Genomic DNA, 23,783 nt, shown 5'->3' with positions numbered 1-23,783 from the left:
TAATCTGAACCGAACCAAACCAAACATACTCAGTATATTCCGCTTAGAACAGGGTCTGAGGAGGGTAAGATGTACGCAGCCTTACCCTGCCCTTAAAGCAGAGAGGCTGTTTCCGTGAAGACCCCGGCTTAGTGCACAATAAATAAATAATATAGTGTGTGATATTATATACTTATATATAATAAGCGTAAGGGAGATAATTTGGTCGCATGGTCATGTGGTCCAAAAACTTATCACCCATTGGATCGTATATTAAACAAATAAGCACCGTTAGATTGGAACAAAATTAAATTCTGTTCAATAAAGCAACTGATATCTACTTGCATGTTTATAATTCCTTTTCTAAATCCAAAACAAATTCTGTCTTTCACATGTTTATGATTTTTTTAAATCCAAAATAAATATTTCCAACCAGTTTTATTTGTAGAATCATATAAATTACACTGTCACAAATTTTTTTATAATATATTTTAAAATTAATAAGCCGGATTTATGTGAGGAACGAATACAAAAACCTTTTCTTAATCCAGAATAGATTCTACCTTCTTATTGCATGTTTATGATTCTTTTTCTTTATTCAAAACAAATTATGTTAATCAATTTTAATCTAAAATCATATAATTTTTTTGAAAAATATTTAAATCACATTATAATAATTCTAATATAAAATATTTTTATAAATATAATTTAATAGGAGTTGGCGTAACGTATTCTACAAAATATATTAAAATTTGATAGATAGAATTAAATATTTTGACACAATACATACGAGAAAAGAAATGACTTGATTACAATAGTTTATTTGAAGTCATTAACGGCTGTGATGGTGTATTTACAACAGTTCTAATTTACAAACAAATCATAATTTCGAATTTTATTTTATTGAAAATTTTAATTTATTATTTATAAATTAAATTTTTTCACATCATTTAAAATATATTTAAAAAATTTGTAAATAATTAAAAAGCTCCCGTGCCTTGCACGGGCTATGAGCTAGTAATATTAATATACCTTAGCCCATGACCTTTTTCACATGGACTTACCTAAACAGTTCCCGTTTGTCGATGATGAATGGTAATGATCTGAAACGGAGATATCAAACTGGATAAGAGAAGTACAATGATAGCAATCACCATGATAGAGTATGAGTTCCCAACAGCAAGAAAAACTGGAAGAGTGGTTGCGCAAGGAGATGGTGCAGGACCCAGAATAAGTCCTGCAACGGCCATTTTTTCCATGGGCTGGTTGTGGGTATGTCCGTGACTACCTTTTCCCATCAAGATCAATATAATATAACTACCCCCAAGAAAAACAAGTAAAAGAGAAGCAAGCTTGTGCACAGTTTCCTCCCCGGCAATGGTGTTCCTTATGGTGACTGCAGTTATGCCAAGAAGCGAAGTAGACAGAACATGCAAAACTGCCCACTAATTCTTTACGCGTGGAGCTGCGCGAACGCAAGTTCCACCTGTCACAAATTAATCTGAACCTTTTTCTAATCTAATTACTAGTTCCACTTTTAAATCAAATCTTTTCAAAAATTATTATTATTATTATTATTATTATTATTACTATTAAAAGTACGTATATTACAGACTAATTTTAATCAAAGACCGAGAAGTGTTTGCGAAAAAGAGGTATATTGATTACAAACTGCTCACACCACAGGCGCGCGCAAACCACAGTCCTCCTCGTATAAAACGAGAAATCCCCTCTTCCCGATCACCATTCTCCCGAACGGCCCGATATTGTGTTTCATCGTCTCCTATATTTCGAGGTCCGTATATCTCATCGATTGTTCGTATATATTCTGATATCTTGTATTTACCTTGAGATATTTAACTTGATCCAATTATTTATTTGTTTATATCTGTTGTTTCATGTATATCGCATCAGTTATCTGTCGTTTGATTTAGTTGCTACTTGCTCAATATCTTTATACGATTTGATTATGTTGATATGCTAGTTTTATGTGCCTGGGCTGTGGTCGGGCACGCACAGACATATATATGGCCCATCGTGGAGGTCTGTGAGTTCATGCCTTCTCTTGATTTCTGGGTTTTCGGTTACGCGCTTGTGCTCCCGCGATTTATTCAATTTGATCATAAGTATTTTTGATGTTCATGCTTAAATTGTTGTCCAGTTCTTTGTGCTGTTTCATTCGATTGGTGATTGGGTTTAGTTTGTTTTTGAAAAAAATTAAAAAAAATGACTGAGAACGGAGTAATAAAAGGAATGAACCTGAAGATCACAAAGACTCGATAAGCTAATTATTAAATTTAGTCAATTTAACTCGGAGTGGTGAGTAGATTTTAGGAATACTAACGGGACTTTTGCCGGAAAAGAAAAACACAATTTGAAATTTGAAAGAACCGTCCCTTGTAAGCTATTGTATACAGTAAGCAGTGAATTATTGCGGGAAGTGAACTAGTGTGTGCAACCCCTCTCTCTCTATTCGATTCCTTTTTCAAGACTTGATCTTATTATTTAATTGATTATATCTGTTGTCTCATGTATATCGCATCAGTTATCTGTCGTTTGATTTAGTGGCTACTTGCTGAATATCTTTATACGATTTGATTATGTTGATATGCTAGTTTTATGTGCGTATATATGTTCTATATCTTCGTATATAATTACAACAACACAGCGGATACCTCTACTGTTTGATTTTTTGGGGATTTCTAATTAACTTTGGTTTGTATCCTAAAATTGTTGGGGATTGACCTGGTTTATCAATTAATTTAGTATTTAATTTGTTAGTTATTGTGTAGCTGAAATAACTAGTCCTCATTTGTGGGATGCTATTCTCGATTTTGGTTAGCTGGCTTCGTAATATTCCTTTGCTTTGGTGTTTACAACTCTAGATTTACTAACGAATAACAGTAAATATAATCATCTGTTGATTTTGTTTCTTATTATTGCAATATTAACCCCCTCCCCCTACTTGTATATTTTTTCCTGCAGCCATGGTTTCAATTGCCTCTGCTGCAGGAGAATTCTCCTTACCAACACCTACGGGCGAATCTGATTCTCTCTCTACTGAATTATCGAGTCTTAAGCTGGACTTTTTTAATGTTTTCAAGGGAGCTACACCTAGGAAGCCTACGTGTTTGTATTTTACTCAGGGTTGCTGTACTATGATGGATCAAAGCGATCACCTGGATACGCACACACATGGTTTCCTGGAGCTCAATACAAAGTCTTTTGATCTCAGCAAGGTACAGCCTCAAGATTTCGACTATTTCCTTGTGCTTGATTTGGAGGGAAACATTGAGATTCTTGAATTTCCTGTTCTGTTGATTGATGCTAAAACCTTGGAGCTTGTTGATTTCTTCCATCGATTCGTAAGGCCCCGAAAATTGAGGAAAGAGCGACTTGACCAGAATGTCGAACAGCACTTTGGGAAATTTGGTATTAACAGTATCTGGCACGAGACAGCAATTCTGTTTAAGGATGTTATACCACAGTTTGAAGATTGGCTGGCCAAACATAATGTGTTGACAAAGGAGCTTGGTGGGCATTTGAATAAAGCTGCATTCGTAACCTGCGGCAATTGGGATATAAAGACTAAAATCCCTGACCAATGCAGAGTATCACGGATGGAGCTTCCACCATACTTCATGGAATGGATCAATCTCAAGGACATCTACTTGAACTTTTACGGGTGGAGGGGTAGATCTATGCTCGCAATGATGGGGCAGCTTCAGATGCCATTAGTAGGAAACCACCATCTTGGGATCGATGACGCAACTAATATCACAAGGATTCTTCAACGTCTGATTGTTGATGGTTCAGTTTTACGGATCACTGCCCGGAGAAACAGTGATAAAAAGGTGGAATTCCTCTTTGAAAATCGTATTTGGTAGCTAATTTTAGTTCTTTAAGATTAAGTGAAGTCGAACTTCATTATTTAGTTGATGATGCCTTTGATAATTGGTGGCCGTACTGTGATATATTGCTTTCATTTAAGCTGTTTTCCGTACTTGTTTCCAATTTTACAGATGAGTATAAACAACTGCTTAATTCCTTGAAAATATATTTTCTGCTTTATTTGATTGTTAATTTAAATTAGGTGCACAACAATTAGGGCATGAGTATGATTTGTTGCAGCTTTGGATATATAGATGTATACTCCAGACTGGAGCCAAATATTGAACTTAGCAAATGCACCCCACAAGTTGATGTTTATCAGTAAAGTTTTGCAACTTCAATAAGTTTCTTTTGTTACAGTAATGAGGTAGATTGGTCTATTCTAAAAATCCTTGAAATCTCAGTTTCAATTGATAATTCTATATTTGTTAGATTTTATGTTTAGCAAAACATTATCAGACAGATAGGCCTTAACAAAAGAGAATGTAAATGAATTTGAGTTTGGGACTTCTGTTTAGTCTTTCTGGTATATAGCTCCCTTCTAGTTTGAATCAGAATGCACAATAATACAGTAGCATCACATTGTGGAAAGTACATCTCATTGCTGGAGATCTAGAAATTAATTCAGCTATCTATCAATGGGGCCTCATCCTTTCCTAATTCGCACTAGTATTTGTAAAAAACATCTCGCTTACAAAGTATCAAGTTACAAAGGTGAAGGAAGAAGTATGAGGACTAAGTATTAGCAGCCTTGCCAGACCTTACAAAGCTCGAACAACTCTGCTCTTAAAGCAGCAGAACTGGTTTTCAATATTGTCAGGAGATGCACACCACTAGCTCGAATAAATCAGTTCTAAGTATACCCAGTGATCTCATTTCACTTCTTGATTTAACACTGAGAAAAGGAACCTCAGTTCGTATTCTCACGTTTAACAAAATCTCTGGTCACTGCTGTTTAATATACATATTCTTCAACTAAAGAGCCCTCATCAGCTCTTTGTGATCTTCTGTATAAGATGATATGCGTACTTATTCAGGGACATGCCTGGAACTTAGAGTCGTCCCTCCAGATGTCATTATATTCTTATATCTGAGTAATGAAGTCTTCTATGCAGCAATTCCTGAATTAAGGACCAGCATGCCAACATATTACCAAGTGATGTCACATAATAGGAGAAAATATATACTAATGATGGTTTCTATAAGGAGAACAAGTTTTTTCCGAAACATGAAACTTCAGCAGAGCAGATACCCATAGACTGCTATGCAGACATTTACGATTTCTACCCCTGTTTCATGAATTCTATTCCAGCATAAAATGATAGGTGTCGTTTATTTCTATTCCAGCATAAAACGATAGGTGTCGTTTATCATATTCATACTGGTGTAAAAAAAAGTTATTGTCCATCAGCTTAGGAGTTACCTTTTAAGCAAAATGAAAATGGCTACAAATTGTGTATCACAATATACTTGAGAAGGACACAGATCTGCTCAATTTCTCAAAATTTATAAGCTGAAGAAGAGTATTACCTCTATTGGCTTGTCTACTTGCAATATTATAAGAACTAATGTTGTGTTTGGTTGGGGTGAATGGAATGGAATGAGTAAAATTATTTGAAACTAATAGAGATAGGAAGGAAATTTTGGAATAAATGTAAGTGAGGCAAAATTGCTATGATGAGATTTGAGAAGAAATTAGGGGTAGGAGAGAATGGAGCATTCCATCTCAAATTGAAAGTATGATCTCTAGTACATAATGTAAGGAATGGAATGGAGGAAGGAATGAAATTTGTTAACAATTGTCCATAATATAGTTCATTTTTCATTCCATTCCTTCCGGAATCATTCACCCCAACCAAACACAACATACCATATTCCTCAGAACTTCTCACCGTGGATTCTGCTACAGGGCCGAGCACATAATTAAATGAAGCAGAGCCATCAATCTCCGAAGATGCAGACTGCCATGGTACATCTCCGAACCTTGAATTGGCACCGTACAAGTCTCCATATGACTGTTCAAAATCACCAGGTGATGAAGCAAAAGGTGAAGTTGTAACTTCACCTGGTCCAATATTTCTTCCAAGCCCTGTAGCTCCCAACCGATAATTGTTTTCTCCACTTCCATACCCTATATTGCTGCTATATCCAGAAGCAATCCCTCCACCTTGTCCAGAAAAAGGAGAGAAGCCCCAACTAGCCATACTATTTCCAAATACTCCAGAACTCCGACTTCCAGACCTCGTGTATGTACCAGCAGGAGCAACATTTGCAGAACTGCTAAGGTCAACGTTTGGCCATCCATTTCTGGTTGGTGAGCTTAGAAAAGATTCATTTCTACCATTAAAACCAATAGGAGTAACATACCTGTTTGAGTTGCCCCCAGAACCTAAACTTAAAGTCTGTCCATATCCAATGATGTTACTAATGCCGGAGCTTCCTCCAAAGCTCGGACTCATCCCTGGCTCTAGACTCATAATTATTCCATATGCAGGGGAACCAATTGGAGAGAATGTAGAACGACGACTAACAACCGGATTAGGTCTTTCATTGATCGTGACTCCATAGCCTTCTCTTCGGCCGAGGTTATATCCCTGACTACTGAAGAAGTTGTTGGTTCTACCAAAACAATAGTTGTATCCAAGCAGAGGGCTGCGATTGGGACCTGAAGAGAGCTCTTTTGGAACTGCCCGCTTGACCTCAACCATTTTACCATTAAGCTCGTGGAAGCTTTTGTGCAAGACCCTATCCACTGCTTCCCCCGAATCATATGTGATAAATCCAAAGCCTCTTGGCCTTTGTGTATTATGATCATACATCACAACAACATCCGTAACTATCCCAAATTGATCAAAGTATATGCAATGTAAAGTCACTCTCGGTAACTGCAGATGCTAAACCACCAACAAAAATCTTTTTTGTGTGACCAGGAATCTTTTTTGTGTGACCAGGACCTGGAGATACTTGATTACTATGACTGTTTCTAGTTATTATCTGATTATCATCTATAGGAACGGCTTTTTTTGCTTCCACCTAAGAATTGGAAAAAGAACTCAAGCTTAGGAAAATTCAAAAACCATCTAAATAAATGAAATTTATTCACGTGCCAATGAGGAGTTGAAGACCGTTTTAAAATTTGCAGCAGTATACAGTTAAGGCACATTTATTCTCGGCGAGTCAACTCAGTGCCTCACATCTATGGGGCATCCGGAGACTGCGATTTCACTGTTAGACACAGCTATGAAAAAAAAGATGGAAGCTCAATAGTCCAGTGTACAAGGCTCTAATCGAGGCATTTATCAACGGAAATGATGAATCACGGACTTTTTCCGTTTTCTCGATAATACCGAATGTTTTACACCTATCTTCTTTGTTTATATTTCTTATACGGTTTCAATTATATTGTTATTCTAAATCAGCAAAAACATACTATTGGCAAAAATAATTAGTGTTGCGCTAATTTTTTAAGTGAAAAAGTAGCTAGTCTTGTACTAGTTTTTCTAAGTAAAGAAGAGTATTAGATTTTGAGTAAAAATATTAAACTACTAATATTGTAGTACTATTTTACAACGGCAAAAAATTACATAATCAGAATATTAAAATTTTGTTTTCTATGTGATTTTGGTATTGAACATTCTGATCAAGTTGGACATGACTTGTTTATAGGGATAAATATCAAGTTGGTCACTCGTTTCGTCCAAATGTATCAATTGAGTCACTGATTCCTAAATTGACTCAAATGAGACACTCATTAGAAAAATTTGTCTCAAAAATATCAGTCTATCGTTATTCGAAATTTTGAAAGTATTATATATTGAGTTTCGCACATTTTTTATGAATGATATTACATCTAAATGAAAGATTCCGATTTCTAGTATTTTAGATAATATTTTTAGATTTTTAAAAATATATCTCCTATTTATTTTTATTTAAATCAAATAAAACAACCAAAAAATTAAAAATTAATAGTTGATAAAATTTTAAAAATCTAAAAATATTAGCGAAAATAGTAGAACTCGGGATCGTTCATTTGGATGTAATACCATTCATAAAAAATGTGCGAAACTCAATATATAATACTTTCAAAATTTTGACTAATGATAGAGTGATATTTTTTATACAAATTTTTCTAATGAGTGTCTCATTTGAGAATCAGTGACTCAATTGATAAATTTGAACGAAACGAGTGACCTACTTGATATTTATCCCCTTGTTTATATTGTGAAACGGTAAAGAATTACATAATATGATTATTAAAATTTTGTTTTCTGTTTTTAAAATTTGGTATTGAACATTCGAATAAAGTTGAACATGACTTGTTTTATGTTGTACAACGGTAAAAAATTAAATAATATGAATATTAAAATTTTGGGCTATCATTTTGGTATTAAAAAAGTTAATAATATAAAAACGATTTTAGTGTTGATTTTATCATTTTGGCTCTCCCATCTCTAGCTGATGAAAGCGAATCCTGAATAGGAAAATAATGCTCCTCCGGTATATCTTATCCCAAGCTCTGCAGGTTGTTGAAAAAAAAAATAGCACTCAGCACAGATCTCTTATAATTCCGTTTGTCTGCAAAGTGATCAAAAATCGAATACAGCAGTTCTACAAGGCATGGGCTAGGAATAACTGGAATGTGATTCTTCAACTTTGTTTCAATCTGTGGCAAATCTTCCTGCTTGCAAAGAAGGAGTTATGACAAAAAATACTAGAACAATGTATAATACAGATCATCAACAAACTACTAGAATTAGATATAAGATATGCATCCCAAATGCTTAATAATAAAACAGATCATAAAAGTATATATAAAATTTGAAATTAGTATACTAAAGTTGGCCATTTCCCAAGTCACTAAAAATTTCTATACATCATTAGAAAATTTGGGAAATATGTCTTTTTCTGCAGGAACCAGATTGAGATCATATTGTAACCAATGCTGGCTAAAGTACATGGATTAGAATCGCAAATATCTTGTACCTGCGGAATCCTTTTCACGCTAGTGAGATCAGGATATGTTCCAGATTATTATGAGATTGTCTTATTGACATAAGATGATAAGATACAATGATACATTATACAAGTCTAAATAACAAAAACCTTAATGATACACTCTTACAATATGAAACAAAAGAAATATCAAATTCAACTAACAATCGCTATTACATTAATTCAGCTACCAATCGTTATTACATTAATTCAGCTACCAACTTGATGGATAACATATATACCAAAAAGAAAGAAAATCCACATATCTTGTTATCTTGATCACTACATATGAACTGATATTGAGGATTTTGCTATCTTTACCATCTTTGAAAAAAGAGCATATATAAAATTTCAACATTCAAATCTTTCCATCTTGACATAATCCAGTTGTGCTGTGGACTGTGGTCTCCCATGGTTCTTCCTCAACAATAGATTTCTTTATTGTAGTCATTGACTTGATCACCTCTTTCTGTTTCAAATTCTTCCAATACTACAGTTTCTACTCTTTATTATTGACCAATACTTAAATTCAAAATTATTGTCGTAGTTCTCAAAAAAAAAAAAAATTTCGTATTCAAAATCTAGTTGTGTGGTCCGTGGGGTTTTTACTCAACAACAAATTCATCATTTTGCTCATTGACTTAATCATCTTTCTCTTTTTTAACCTCTTCCCCATGCTTAACTTTTTGCTCTTGATTATTGACCCAACTTAAATTGATAATTATTGTCTTATTTCTAAAATTCATGGTTTGCGTTTGCATTTTGGAATTAGCTCACCCTCGCGGGATTGCGACCCTTTGTCCCGATCATTATAACTCCACATCTAACATATATATATATATATATATATATATATATATATATATATATATATATATATATATATATATATATATATATATATATATATATATATATATATATATATATATAGGGAGAGGTTCAAAAGAGACCGGGGAGTAGCGAGAGACCTGAGAGACCATGATCTCTACCATTGATTCTCTTTTGATCTTGTGGTCTATATGCTATACATACATACTGGTATTCTTCCTTGTTTAAACTCTAGGGGTAGTATATTATATTTTAAAAATACGCATTATGCATACATTAATCATACGATTTTGTTAATTGTACTTCCATAATTATGCGGATTAATTACCATCAAAATCACAGTTACAGTTCTTTATAATATACTATTTAAATTGTTTCCATGTATTTCAAGATCTTAGAATAATTGCCATTAATGATACATATTTTGCATTAAAAATACCTTTTTTAAATAGATTGTATGAAGATTTGGGTGCACTATTAACATAAATTAAAAAATTTACAATTAATATATTACTATAAATCACATCATGCAATTTATCACCGATTCGTTGGAATATGTTATGGATATTTTTACAAATATTAACATATTCTAGTAAATATTTTATGAAATCTTACAATATCATTTAAAAAGATTACTTAAGAGAATCTTTATAAAGATCACTATAGTAAAGATCGTAATAAAGATTATTTTAAAGATCATATCAAAAATTATTTTAAAGATCAAAGTAAAGATAATGATAAAGATTCTTTAAGATGGTCGTGGTATTATTAAAATGTACATATCGGATAATTTTTACATGATTCTTTATGATGATCGTGATATTATTAAAATGTACATATCGGATTCTTTAATATCGTGAATCTTATTTTCACAAGATTCTTTAAGGTGTTCCTTAGACACCTTAAATACACTTCTGATATATTTTCTTTCAAAATATTCATTATAATTCTTCATATATAATATGTGTTTATCGGATAATTTTTAAATATAATTTCACCAAATATTATAAAAATACTTTTTTTTATTAAACTAAAATAAGATTCCAATAAATTTATACTAAATATTTTGATGTAAAATTTACAATTTTTTTTTGGATGTTTACAAACTCTATATCAAACATTTTTAAGAACTTATGAGACTCAGTAATAGAATATATTTATTAAATTACTCGCCAGAATCTTAGTATTATATATCAATCATTTTAAGTGTTCTCATATGATTAATCTCATCATAAATAAATTCTATTAAACCTGGTCAAACATATTTAATCATGTTTTGCCAACATATTTAATCATGTTTTGCCAACTATGTAGTAGTGAATGTTTTATTAAGATTCTCTTAAGTGTTTATAAGCAAAAAACACTTAAGATTACAATAAAATTTATACTAAATTTTTTGATTTAGATTTTACGCTAATGCATCAATTAGAAGAATCTTAATAAATATATGACTTAAATAAATTATATCAAATAAATTTATTATTATTATTCGCTTTAAAAAATTAAATAAAATTATTATTATATGAAACACTTAATGTATCATTTAGAAGAATCTTAATATAATTTTAATATTCTCTTAGGTGTTTATTAGTTTAAATTATTATTTTTAATTATCATTATATGAAACACTTAATGCATCAATTAGAAGAATCTTAATAAATATATGACTTAAATAAATTATATCAAATATATTTTAATTTATATAAAAATAACATATAATAAAATCATAATATATATATATATATATATGACTGACTAACGAAACACCTAATAAAAATTTTAATGAGAAATCTTTATATAATAAATGTTCTGCTAAGTTTTTTTAGTGAATTTAGTTTAATCTTTTCTTTACTAAGTGTCAAATATAATTTATTGTATATAATATTTTTAAAGAATCTCAATTCGAATTAAAGAGATCATATAATATAATTTATTAAGATCGCTAACATATTTTGTAACAGAGATTCGCAAGGTGTTTTATTAAAATTTAATATATTTATTCTTGTTTTAACAACTGTTCTACTAAAATTTACTATAATTTTTTAGTCAACTAAATGTTATACTAAGTGTTTATAAAAGTGCTCTATTACATATTACAATATTTACTAAAATAGATTTGGTTAAAATATAAGAATACAAAAAATTCCGAAAAAATATGTAATTAATAGTTCAACAAAAAAATTGAGGTGAGTTCTCTAAAAAATATTATTTTATTAAGTGTTATAATGTACATTTTAAATGATCTTAGAAAAATTTCAATGTGCCATGATTTTAATATTATTCTGGTAAGTGTTCTACTAACTTTTAATGATTTAATAAAAGATCAACATAATTTAATCATTATCATGTTTGCTGATCGAAGATATAGTATTGCGTAAATATATTCTTTCCAAATCTGAATATATAATTCAATCTCAAAAATAAGAGCACAATATCTCATTTCCAAATATAAAAAGATTATTCAATGTCTACATAAATACATAATATATCCTTTCCGAATCTGAAAAGATCATTAAATCTCTACATAAAAGACATATTAATATTTTACATAAATACACAGATTATAGAGATTTGAGAATATAAAAATTTCCTCCATTAATAGGAATAATTACTGTATTGCCATTGTGAGATGTATTCAAGATTGTATAAAAATACTGACTAACGGATGGTCTAGATGGAGTCTCTTGGGTCTCTCAATACGAAGAGTCTCTCTGGAACTCGACCCATATATATATATATATATATATATAAGAAAGAAAAAAATGGTAGAGTAAAACTTTTGTCATTAAAGAACAAAAACTTTCATATCTAGCTGCATTTAAAAAAACAATGAAACAAATACTAAAGAGAAAAGAACAAAAGTTTCTTTTAAAAATTATCCTCTATTCGATTTTTGGAGTTAATTATTTTTGAATTATTTTTCATAATTAGTAAATAATTTATGTGTTCGTAATAAAACAATATTTGTTAATAATTTAAAAATATTTTTTAATAAAAATTCAATAAAACTCGTTCAAACAGTGTTAACCATAGAATATGGGCAATGGGCACTTAATCTGAATGATTCGACAATGTGGATTAGAAACTCACAATTTAGCAAATTTATACTATACTGTTAAATGCGAAATATTAAAAATTTGGTCGGTCGGTCGGTACTTGGCCTAAATTATGGGCCTATTTATATAATCTAATATTATTTTTAACTAAAAATATTATCCTTTTTTTAGTACGATTGGATAACCAAAGCGGTGGATTTATCATCTGTTGTCCCGGGACACTCGGGTCCAACTCCTAATCATCTTTTTTCAGATTCATAACTAAAAACCAATAATCTAAAATAACACATGCAACATACATATGAAAATGATAATATTATTATATATAATTATTATTAAACCAATGATATGTTTCAACTAAATACATTAATGTTACTTTTTATTACTCAGTATGATCACTTTAAAAGTAATATCATAGAATTACAATCTATTTACACTATACAATTGATAAGCATGGAGCAGCTTACACTATTATAAACCCTAGTTTTTTTGATATAAGTATCGTATATATACACCAGCAACTAGCCGTTTGAACAGATGAAGTGTCACGTCCTCTGCCAGCTCGTCCAATCATTTTATTGTTAATTAACAGAGTGATATTTTTTCTTAAATAAATGTTTTAAATGATATACTTTTTTTTTGGGTGGTCTAATTGAGATTTCGGAGTGAATTGGGTGGTTTAATTTATATAAAACCCAATTTTTAACCGAGAAGAAAGTAAGTGAAAACTGTGAAAGAAGTAAAATAGTTTCATCCTAGTTTTGGAATGCTATAACTGTGAATTTGTTTGTCTCGAGTTATTGGTGTGTTCTACTATTGTTAGTGGATATGTTTCTTTTTGGGGATTCTGAGCTCCTATGAGTTAGAACTAACTTGTTGGCTGTTGATTGCTCTTTCAGGTTTAACTTGTTAGTCATCATCATGAATCCTGCACAATCATTCGTATCACCGTTGAAGAAACCTGTTAACATGTACATGAAAAGCATGCAGGAGTTTACAGATTCCTTGGCAAAAATGAAGCTACCAATTGATGTTCGTACTTGTTTGATGTGATTAACTTTTATAACAATACAGTAGCACCACATTGTGGAAAGTATATCTCATTGCTGGAGATCTAGCAATAGGTTCAGCTGTCTAAATGGGGTCTCATCCCTTTCATAACTCGCACTAGTATTTTCTAAGAAAGATCTCGCTTACAAAGTACCAAGTTACAAAAGCGAAGGAAGAAGTATGAGGACTAAGTAGTAGCAACTTTTCCAGACCTTACAAAGCTCGAATAACTATGCTCTTAACGCAGTAGAACTGGTTTTGGATATTGTCTAGGAGATGCACACCACTAACTCAGATAAATCAGTTCTAAGAATACCCAGAAATCTCATTTCACTTCTTGATGTAACACTGAGAAAAGGAACCTCAGTTATATAAAGACGAAAAACGTATCCTAAAGTTTCACAAAATCTCTGGTAACTGCTGTTCAATATACATATTCTTCAACTAAAGAGCCCTCATCAGCTCTTTGTGATCTTCTGTATAAGATGATATGCGTAATTATTCAGGGTCATGTCTGGAACTTGGAGTCGTCCCTCCAGATGTCATTATGTTCCATTACCTAAAACATATCTTCTTATATCAGAGTAATGAAGTCTTCTATGCAGCAATTCCTGAAGAAAGGACCAGCAGCCAACATTGTTACCAAGTGATGTCACATGAATAGGAGAAAAGATATAGTGATGATGGTTTCCATAAAGAGGACAAGTTTTTCCGAAATATGAAACTTCAGCAGAGCAGATATCATATACTGCTATGCAGACATTTACGATTTCTACGCCTGTTTCATGAATTCTATTCCGGCATAAAACGATAGGTGTCATTTATCATATTCATACTGGTGTAGAAAAAAGTTATTGTTCATCAGCTTAGGAGTTACCTTTTAAGCAAAAAGAAAATGGCTACGAATTGTGTATCAGAATATACTTGAGAAGTACACAGATCTGCTCAATTTCTCAAAATTTATATGCTGAAGAAGAGAATTACCTCTATTGGCTTGTCTACTTGCAATATTATAAGAACCAACATATTCCTCAGAGCTTCTCACCGTGGATTCTGCTGTAGGGCCGAGCTCATAATTAAATGAAGCAGAGCCATCAATCTTTGAAGATGCAGACTGCCATGGTGCATCTCCGAACCTTGAATTGGCACCGTACAAGTCTCCATATGACTGTTCAAAATCACCAGGTGATGAAGCAAAAGGTGAAGTTGTAGCTTCACCTGGTCCAATATTTCTTCCAAGCCCTGTAGCTCCCAACCGATAATTGTTTTCTCCACTTCCATACCCTATATTGCTGCTATATCCAGAAGCAATCCCTCCACCTTGGCCAGAAAAAGGAGAGAAGCCCCAACTAGCCATACTATTTCCATATACTCCAGAACGGGTTAAATGGCTAATTTATAACTAAGCTAGTTAAAAACTTGCAATTTGGTCATGTTGTTAAAAAAACTCACAATCAACTAATGAAGTATTTAAAAACTTGCATATCAGTCATTCCCGTGAACTCCGTTAAAAACATTAGCGGAAATAAGCTATTTTTCAAAAGGGAAAATTAAATTGCAGGTCCCTGAACTATTGACGTTTTATTGTCTAGGTCCCTGAACTAAAGATTCCGTATTTCAGGTCACTTAACTTTTTTGTTTTCTGATCTAAGTCCTTCCGTCAAAAAGATTCTAACAGTGTTAACTAGGGTTCTTGAGTTTCATACAGATCAAAGCAATTTTGAAGGTGTTAGTGATATCCAAATTCAAAGTTCAAGTAGTCAAATTGAAGCTTGAGTCGCTGGCGACACTCATATGACACCAATTTTCAAAAATTATGTTCAATTTAAAATTTTATAAATTTAGGTCACTAAATTCGATAAAGAACCCTAAATTTATGGTCAAATTTGGGGTTTTTTAAAATTAAATCTAATTTGTGAAAACTGTTGTCATATGAGTGTCGCTAGTGATTCAAGCTTCAATTTGACTATTTGAACTTTGAGTTTGGATATCACTAACACCTTCAAAATTGCTTTGATCTGTATGAAACTCAAGAACCCTAGTTAACACCGTTAGAATCTTTTTGACGGAAGGACTTAGATCAGAAAATAGAAAAGTTAAGTGACCTGAAATACGGAATCTTTAGTTCAGGGACCTAGACAATAAAACGTCAATAGATCACCGGAACCAGAACAATAATACAAAAACATCACTCAAACATAATAAACATCACCCTCTGCAATTGCAACACTTAACAACAGCCTCTTTTAAACAACCACCAACCTCCATCATCTCCTACACACGACCATGGACTCCCCCGCCGTCGACTGCCGGCCCCCGGCCATGTATCTCCTTCCAACCCCATCTCGTCATCATCTGTAACGGCGGAATCCGCCGCGCCATCCTGACTGATCCGAGCTCCACCGCCATCAGCTGACCTTCGTTGTCAAACCCAACCCCCACGCAACAACATATACACAAAATCAAACCTTTGTACTTTTGCAGCCCAATTTCGTTTGATTTTTGATAGGCCGCCCTTTTGTACCCTTGAACCCTAATTTCTCTCCCCAAACTGCTCATAGATATAATAAAATGTGATTTTATGTTTTATTTTGAATTTAAATTTAATTAGGATTGGGTCGGATCGGGTAAACGGGTATTTTAACAGAGATTGTTAAAAGTCAATGAATTTTTAACGTTCGTGTAAGTTTTTGTTAGCACGATCGTTCGATTGAAAACTATATGAAACAAAGTAACATGTTTGAAAGTTTTTTCAACAACATAACCAAGCTGCAAGTTTTTAACCAGCTTAGTTATGTATTAGCCATTTAACCCACTCCAGAACTCCGACTTCCAGACCCCGTGTATGTACCAGCAGGAGCAACATTTGCAGAACTATTAAGGTCAACATTTGCCCATCCATTTCTGGTTGGTGAGCTTAGAAAAGATTCATTTCTACCATTAAAACCAACAGGAGTAACATACCTGTTTTGAGTTGCCCTCAGAACCTAAATTTAAAGTCTGTCCATATCCAATGATGTTACTAATGCTGGAGCTTCCTCCAAAGCTTGGACTCATCCCTGGCTCTAGACTCATATTTATTCCATATGCAGGAGAACCAATTGGAGAGAATGTAGAACGACCACTAATAACCGTTTTAGGTCTTTCATTCATCCTGACTCCATAGCCTCCTATTGGGCCCAGGTTATATCCCTGACTACTGAAGAAGTTGTTGGTTCTACCAAAACCATAGTTGTATCCAACCAGAGGGCTGCGATTGGGACTTGAAGAGAGCTCTTTCGGAACTGCCCGCTTGACCTCAACCATTTTACCATTAAGCTCGTGGAAGCTTTTGTGCAAGACCCTATCCACTGCTTCCTCCGAATCATATGTGATAAATCCAAAGCCTCTTGGCCTTTGTGTATTATGATCATAACATCCGTAACTATCCCAAATTGATCAAAGTACAACTTAAAGTCACTCTCGGTAACTGTAGATGCTAAACCACCAACAAAAATCTTTTTTGTGCGACCAGGACATGGAGATCCTTGATTACTATGACTGTTTTTATTTATTATCTGATTATCATCTTTGGGAACGCCTTTTTTTGCTTCCACCTATGAATTGGAAAAAGAACTCAAGCTTAGGAAAACTCAAGAAGCATCTAAATAAATGAAATTTATTCATGGTGGCAATGAGGAGTTGAAGACCGTTTTAAAATATACAGCAGTATACAGTTGAGGCACATTCCGGTAACAGAACCTAGCCATTATCAGATTTATCCACAAGAACAATGTACTTGAATAATTTAGTTAAAAATGACTACCAATATTACATTGTGATGACTACATAATAATAAAAGATTATGTAACGAAGAACTTACAGTTCGACCATCAATGGTATGTTTTCCCCCCACCACTTTCTCTGCAACCAAATACAATGAAACCAAACCCACGGGCACGACCTGTAGTGCGGTCTCTCATGATCACTACCTCCATCACTTCTCCATATGCTCCAAAATACTCTTTAAGACGATACTCATCGGTGTCCCATGAAATCCCACCTATAAAAAGCTTACGGAGATCCAATTCCATCTGTTGCCACAATTCAAAGTAGAATCAACATAAAATAAGTATCATCAACTTAGACAAGAACTAACTTTAAGACAATTCCAACTACAACTCAACACAAATTACAGAAACTAAAATATGCAATCAATACTTTTAACAACTCAATGACTTGAGTATCAGTAGAATTTGAATTAACAAACAAGATTTTAGTGAAATTAGTACATAGTTGAAATTAACAAACACAACATATTTAAATTCACAATACAATACTAGTAGTTACTTGCTCACCGCTGAACCTACTTGATCGTTTAGGTCGAATTTCTTTTTGTGTTCGATTCTTTTAGAGTAGAACACCTAACTTCCATCCCAAATATTTTTCACACTATGAAATAAAATTATGGAGCCGGCCAATCTGCCGCTAATCTCGTTCACTTATTGATTTAGTTGCTCATATTTGTCTACCTTGTCCAATATACCTATTTTTATGATAACATTGTTCAGAATGTCCACAAATTTCACCGAATTAAACCAACCAACAAGCTGCACAATTCTTACTTAATCAAGGCAGCCGATAAGACCAATTTATGTGTTTGGAGATGAATGTAAATCCCCTTGTATCTGTGCATGTTTTATTCTTATCATCATAATCTAAGATGGACTAATAACTCAATGTTATTCCCATCTTCATTCAACTAGTTCCTAGCTACTACTACCAGATAGATACTGTTTCAAACAAAATCACAACAAAGCTGATGCAATGAGCAATAAAATCTTCACCGGATCGACCCCGGAGTCTCCCATTCCTCTGGCACAACAGAGTGCAGCAAACACTTCGGTGTCGATTCAACAGAAGTAGTCGATGCAGGGGACAGATCATCATGCACATTCGACACCTCCTGGATTTTCTCAAGGACCTCGGCTATGCTTGGCCTGTCTTGAGGAAGATGAGCCACACATTTCAAGGAGATGTTCAGCAAAGGAAACGCGTACTTTGCATTTTTAGCAATCTCCTTGTCGAATACCTCCCCTGTCCATTCTTCCCTTACCATGCCCCGTACCCATTTTGGCAGGTCTAGTCCGCTTTTTTCAACTATTTTTCCGGTGAGTAGTTCTAGCAGAATGACCCCAAAGCTGAATACATCGCTTTGCTCTGATAAAACTTTCTCCGGTGCTGCATAGCCGTGGACATTGAAGAGGCATGCTTTCTTGGGGTCAACAAGTTTGGAGCAACCATATTCGCTTATTAGTGGTGTATCATCTTCATTGAGCAAAATGTTGGAGAGTTTGATGTTACCATGTGGAATTACTTTTTCACCTTCACACATTTGGTAAATGTAGTCCAAGCCCCGCGCTATACCAACGGCTATACAGAGCCTGGTTGCCCATGGGAAATCCCTCTTTCCTTCAATGTATTCTGCATAAACAAAACAAAAACACGCCTTTACTTAGACCGACAACTTTATGTCACAGAAAAGGTCCAAAAAGTCACTATTTTAAGTCAAATGGGCCTCATTGTCATTTTCTGAAAAAATGGCCCTAACTGTCATTTCAAAACACGACTTGAAGTTGCGTTTTTGTTAACACAAGAAGTTGCGTTTTGAAGTGCAGTTGGAGCCATTTTTTCAGAAAAATGACAATACAGGCCTTTTGTTGCTAAATAGTGACACTTGGGCAACTCCCTTTACGTCACTGCTAGAAGTTTGACAATTTACTTACTTTCTAGCTGCGAAAGAAGGCTTCCTTGAGGTTGAAACCTGTAGATGAGAAGTTTCGTCTCATTTGTGAAACCATAAGCAACAAGAGGAAGAAGATTTTGATGTTGCAGCTCCCCTATTTTTTTCATAAAGGTGGAGTATTCGTCGATTGAGAGAGGTGACTGTTTCAATCTCTTGACAGCAAAAATGGTATTGTTGTTCTTGAGCTTCACCTTGTAAAGGCTACTACAAAGCCCATGGCCTTGCAAATCAGCTTGTGCTTCAAGAAGGTCAGACATTTGAAACCTTTCTTTTTCCTCAACGAAGAAAAAAAGCTCAGGCTGTTTTACTTCAGCTGGCTGCACTTCTGCCACATCTTTCATAGGAGGAAAATTTGGAGGGGCCGGGGATTGTGCCAGGATCTTCAAAACCTCCTTATCTTTCGCTGATTGAACAGCTTTTCTGTTCACAAAATATGCAAACACAACGAAAAAAGCAAGGCCTAAAAGCAATGGTAACCATTTGTGCAATGATATTCCATCCACCGGCTCCTTTACAGCGTCTTTGTCTCCAATACTCTGCAACAATGCACGACGATAAACAATTGTAACATTCAACATATTTCCATCATCTGATACCTCTGATAACTCACTTGCATTGCAATCAAGGCTAAAGATGGCAGATGCTGTAATGCAAATCAGCAATAGCCGCCGAAATTGCTCAAACTTGCTTCCGCTCTGCATCATCATCATCGTGTCCTTTCTTGAAAACGCGAATGCCGCTTTGATATGTTACTTGTCTGAGAAAAAACAATGACTTGAGAGTTTCGAAGATATTGACGTGACTTTCTGCCAACAAGTGATAAAAACAATGCATAAAACACGCACACATCTCTGTGATCTGTTTGTTCGGTACAATCCAAGTATGTGAGGCCTAAGCCAGTAGATATATTATAGTTAAACATGGATGGGAAACATCATAAACAAGAAGAACATTCTTGAATTTTGTAAAGATCGATGACAGATAAGTTCCTGATAACTGGAATTAATGCACTTAATAGTCCATATTTTCAACTAGGACAAAACTCGGATCAAGTGTCATCAACTCCATGGAAGAATTTTTTGAAAACTTAGGATAGGATTTACCAAAGGGTTGTGGTTAAGGTGCAGCTGGAGAGAAGAAAAGGACAATCACATTGATATAATATCAGATCCGTCGTGTATATGTATGCACTCACATATTAAAATATGGAACCCGTGATCCACATTCATACCACTTGTTAGGATCCAAACGCCTGCCACCAAAAGCAGCTACTTGTTCGATGGAGATGGCACAATTATAACCTTTATATTAGATGGCACAATTATAACCTTTATATGCCGGGAGATGCTGTACACCCCAACAATCAAAACAAACTTGAGAAAGTACTGCTATAGATAATACGAAAAGAATTGATCAAATTTCCTTGCAGGTTTCTTTATATTTCTAGTCAATTCTGTGCGACATGCATTGTGTTTCTAAACTTTTTGTACGTTACTAACATTCGAGTATTCGACTAAATTAGAAACCAAGTAACTAAGTAAGTTTATAACTTGCATCTGCATCTAGTACACATCTTTATCTAACAAAATGCATCATAAATATTTCAGCTCAACTCCATGCACAAGTGGCAACTAAGTTTTGCTCCATCCAGCCAAGATAAAGAGCCCCTTCTCTCTCTTCAAGCGTATAGTGTTCACAGTAGTTCTTCAGCAGGTTCTTGATAGTAGCATTGATATACGAGTTCAATGGAAACGGCTTAAAACCAGCTGCAACAAAACGAGACCTCCATTTTTCAAGTATCTCGTGACGTTCCACTCTATCTGTCCCCTCACAAGCTATTAAATTGACAATATCCCGAGCAAGACAGTGTGTTTCGGCACCAATCCGTTCTTGATTGTCCCTGGGAAGCATTACATCAATTGATTCAAAGACAGCCATATAGTATTTAAAGGTCTCTAGGAACCTTGGTATGAAGCAAGTATTGGTGTTCGCTTCTTGCTCAATAAGGGTCACAACCTTAGGGCACAGGTTCTTCACAGAACTCAAAATTTTGTCCCGCTGATAAATTTTTTCTCCATTCCCATCTGGCATGTGATGAAGCATGTAAGCAAAGTTGACAGCCAATGCTTCCCCTGGTATAATTTCAAGTGTATTAAAGTCTAAATCAAAATTTGAGATAGTGGTGGCATTGAACTTAAAGGGGACTCTACATGATTCTGCAAGACTTGAGAGCCTTTCCCCCACAATATCAAGTCCTCCTCCCCTATAGAAAGCCGACGTGGTATCATCAACACCTGTGATCCGAATTCTGGGAGGTCCTCCCGGACGAGCAGAAAAGGCTTGTATTAAAGTGAACCACTGACTTCCCTCGGAGATCTGGAAATCGATTATATGAAAACTATTCTCATCTTTCATGGCTTCTGCAATTGCTCCGTTTGCAGCCATATATCCAAACTTGTAGTATGGGCAGACTTCATACAGCAAGTGCATGTATGATAGCAGTTCAGAAGAGGTAGGTTCTTTGCACCTTATGGATTTGTGATAGGGAGTTGCTGAAGAACCTAACCTGGCAACAAGACCTTCAAGCATGTAGGCTCCTAAACGTTGGACTGGATTACCAGTAACTGATACCATAGGACCTAATCGTGACATCAACGAATCAGCACTTGATAGGTCATTATCTGCTACCGCTCTTGCACAACTGACAAGAACCTCTTTCAAGTCGTCATCATCAGAGACCCCTGTTATCATCTGTTTCGAAACTTCTTTTGTAGAAGATATTTCACTCGGTCCACCATACATATAAGTTTCATTTGATATTGAAATATCTGGTTCAGGTCCCAGCAGCAAAGTTTCAATTTCTTTTATCTTTTTCTTCAGGGTATCAAAGTCAGACGAATAAGAAGTTTCACCAACTTGCAAATTGTTAGTATTATCTGATGTGAATGAGGGATACGTATGAGGATCAGCATGTGAAATGGGACTAATAGTAGCTGAGTAACTGACAGTAAATGAACTATTACCAGAATGACCACCGATTGATGTAGCTCCCTCTGGAGTGTTAAAGCTCTGAGATAGTTTTCCAGGAAACTGCATTTGTTGACTACCATCAGCCGAGAATAACTGGTTATCCAGAGTCCCACAAGGCTTTTGCAAGTAGGACTGAAACTCGTGAGCAGGCTGCTCACTAACCCTACTGCTCTGACCAATATATTGTTGTTCATGAGTAGAATGCATTGAAGAGTAACCTTTCATTTGCTTATATTGGTCTGATTCTATTCAAAGCAAAAGGTCATCAATAAGTCAGATTCTAGAGAAGAAAATGCAACTCCAAATTCTTAATTTTCTAGACCTTACCAGGGGCTTCCTATATATTCCACAGCTTGCACATTCTGTAGGGAGGTAATAAGATGATAGTTACTACATTAAGCTACAGAGAAAACATTAGGGGTAGATTTACAAGATCTAACGTGTATATATAGCACAATTGGCACTTACAAAGTTGAATCCACGAGGTTGAGCAACAGGATTATTGTTCATGGAATATGAGGAAGATAACTGAAATTGGCAAAATGAGCAATCCCCACAACCTAAAGCGGAAACTAAATAAACAGAAAATAAATTCTCTAGATGTGGAAGGGGGATGAATGTTGCGAACTAATTGTTGACATCAGGAATTGACGAGTATTCTATATGTGATCCTACTTTATATCCAAATTCATAACTCATCAAGACTTACTGATACTATGACAAAAAAAAGAAGCATGACGACATGCGTTGAAAGCCTATGCTTATCCGCAACTACGTAAAGCAAACTTGCACCCCCTCCCCTACACACACAGCTTCATATTTTAGAATTCCTATGCTTAAAATAATGTTTTTCGAAAATTAGGTGAAATCCTGATTCCGAATTGGAAATAAGCTGCCCAAAAGCAACAAAATGGGTAATCTACAAGCCTGCCACAGGGTCTCAAAAGATCATGATTTCCTGGTGTTAAAAGTAGTACCTGTGCAGTAACACACTCTCCTCAGTTTGTGACTTAGGTGTTACACTTACACATATCTTCGCCAAAGAGTCTTCTCAGTAGACAAAAAAGCATCCCTCCTAAGTCTTCTCCATTTCTAGGAAACCAAGTTACAGGTGAAGATAATCAGGGCCAGAAAGAGAATATAATAAACCGAGAGGGGACTGGGGTATT

General features: G+C 34.4%; 4 protein-coding genes and 1 pseudogene across 4 annotated transcripts; 1 reads left to right on the top strand and 4 right to left on the bottom strand.

The window, feature by feature from the left end:
• The first annotated feature begins 1,991 nt into the window (after positions 1-1,991).
• On the top strand, positions 1,992-4,050 carry LOC108222124 (uncharacterized exonuclease domain-containing protein At3g15140). The gene is made up of 2 exons (XM_017396028.2): positions 1,992-2,022; positions 2,965-4,050. Exons 1-2 carry the CDS (start codon positions 2,007-2,009, stop codon positions 3,864-3,866), a joined length of 918 nt encoding a protein of 305 aa, XP_017251517.2. The 5' UTR covers positions 1,992-2,006; the 3' UTR covers positions 3,867-4,050.
• A 216-nt stretch (positions 4,051-4,266) lies between these two features.
• Positions 4,267-7,215, bottom strand: LOC108221321 (heterogeneous nuclear ribonucleoprotein 1-like). Its single transcript, XM_064093057.1, has one exon. It carries the CDS (start codon positions 6,687-6,689, stop codon positions 5,481-5,483), a length of 1,209 nt encoding a protein of 402 aa, XP_063949127.1. The 5' UTR covers positions 6,690-7,215; the 3' UTR covers positions 4,267-5,480.
• A 6,582-nt stretch (positions 7,216-13,797) lies between these two features.
• On the bottom strand, positions 13,798-18,783 carry LOC108223709 (heterogeneous nuclear ribonucleoprotein 1-like; annotated as a pseudogene).
• Positions 18,755-20,294, bottom strand: LOC108221320 (leucine-rich repeat receptor-like protein kinase PXC1). The gene is made up of 3 exons (XM_064093812.1): positions 19,565-20,294; positions 18,871-19,262; positions 18,755-18,778 (listed from the first exon to the last, which is right to left on the bottom strand). The coding sequence occupies exons 1-3, from the start codon at positions 20,292-20,294 to the stop codon at positions 18,755-18,757; spliced, it is 1,146 nt and encodes a 381-aa protein (XP_063949882.1).
• Positions 20,295-21,097: 803 nt separating this feature from the next.
• On the bottom strand, positions 21,098-23,371 carry LOC108221319 (scarecrow-like protein 21). Its single transcript, XM_017395205.2, has 3 exons — positions 23,083-23,371; positions 22,942-22,976; positions 21,098-22,859 (listed from the first exon to the last, which is right to left on the bottom strand). The coding sequence occupies exon 3, from the start codon at positions 22,837-22,839 to the stop codon at positions 21,193-21,195; it is 1,647 nt and encodes a 548-aa protein (XP_017250694.1). The 5' UTR covers positions 22,840-22,859; positions 22,942-22,976; positions 23,083-23,371; the 3' UTR covers positions 21,098-21,192.
• Between the last annotated feature and the right edge of the window lie 412 nt (positions 23,372-23,783).

The sequence above is a fragment of the Daucus carota genome, chromosome 5, assembly GCF_001625215.2.
Source record: "Daucus carota subsp. sativus chromosome 5, DH1 v3.0, whole genome shotgun sequence".
In the NCBI taxonomy this organism is placed as follows: domain Eukaryota; kingdom Viridiplantae; phylum Streptophyta; class Magnoliopsida; order Apiales; family Apiaceae; genus Daucus; species Daucus carota.
This window is presented reverse-complemented; position numbering and strand designations above follow the sequence as displayed.

Excerpts from the sequence above, each read along its gene's own strand:
- LOC108221320 (XM_064093812.1), bottom strand. The coding sequence starts at position 20,294 with ATGATGATGATGCAGAGCGGAAGCAAGTTTGAGCAATTTCGGCGGCTA. Across the intron at positions 19,263-19,564 it reads CCTTCTTTCGCAGCTAGAAA|AATACATTGAAGGAAAGAGG; the intron begins GTAAGTAAATTG and ends TTGTTTATGCAG. Across the intron at positions 18,779-18,870 it reads GGGAAGAATGGACAGGGGAG|GCCAAGCATAGCCGAGGTCC; the intron begins GTATTCGACAAG and ends TCCTCAAGACAG.
- LOC108221321 (XM_064093057.1), bottom strand. The coding sequence starts at position 6,689 with ATGTATGATCATAATACACAAAGGCCAAGAGGCTTTGGATTTATCACA.
- LOC108221319 (XM_017395205.2), bottom strand. The coding sequence starts at position 22,839 with ATGAAAGGTTACTCTTCAATGCATTCTACTCATGAACAACAATATATT.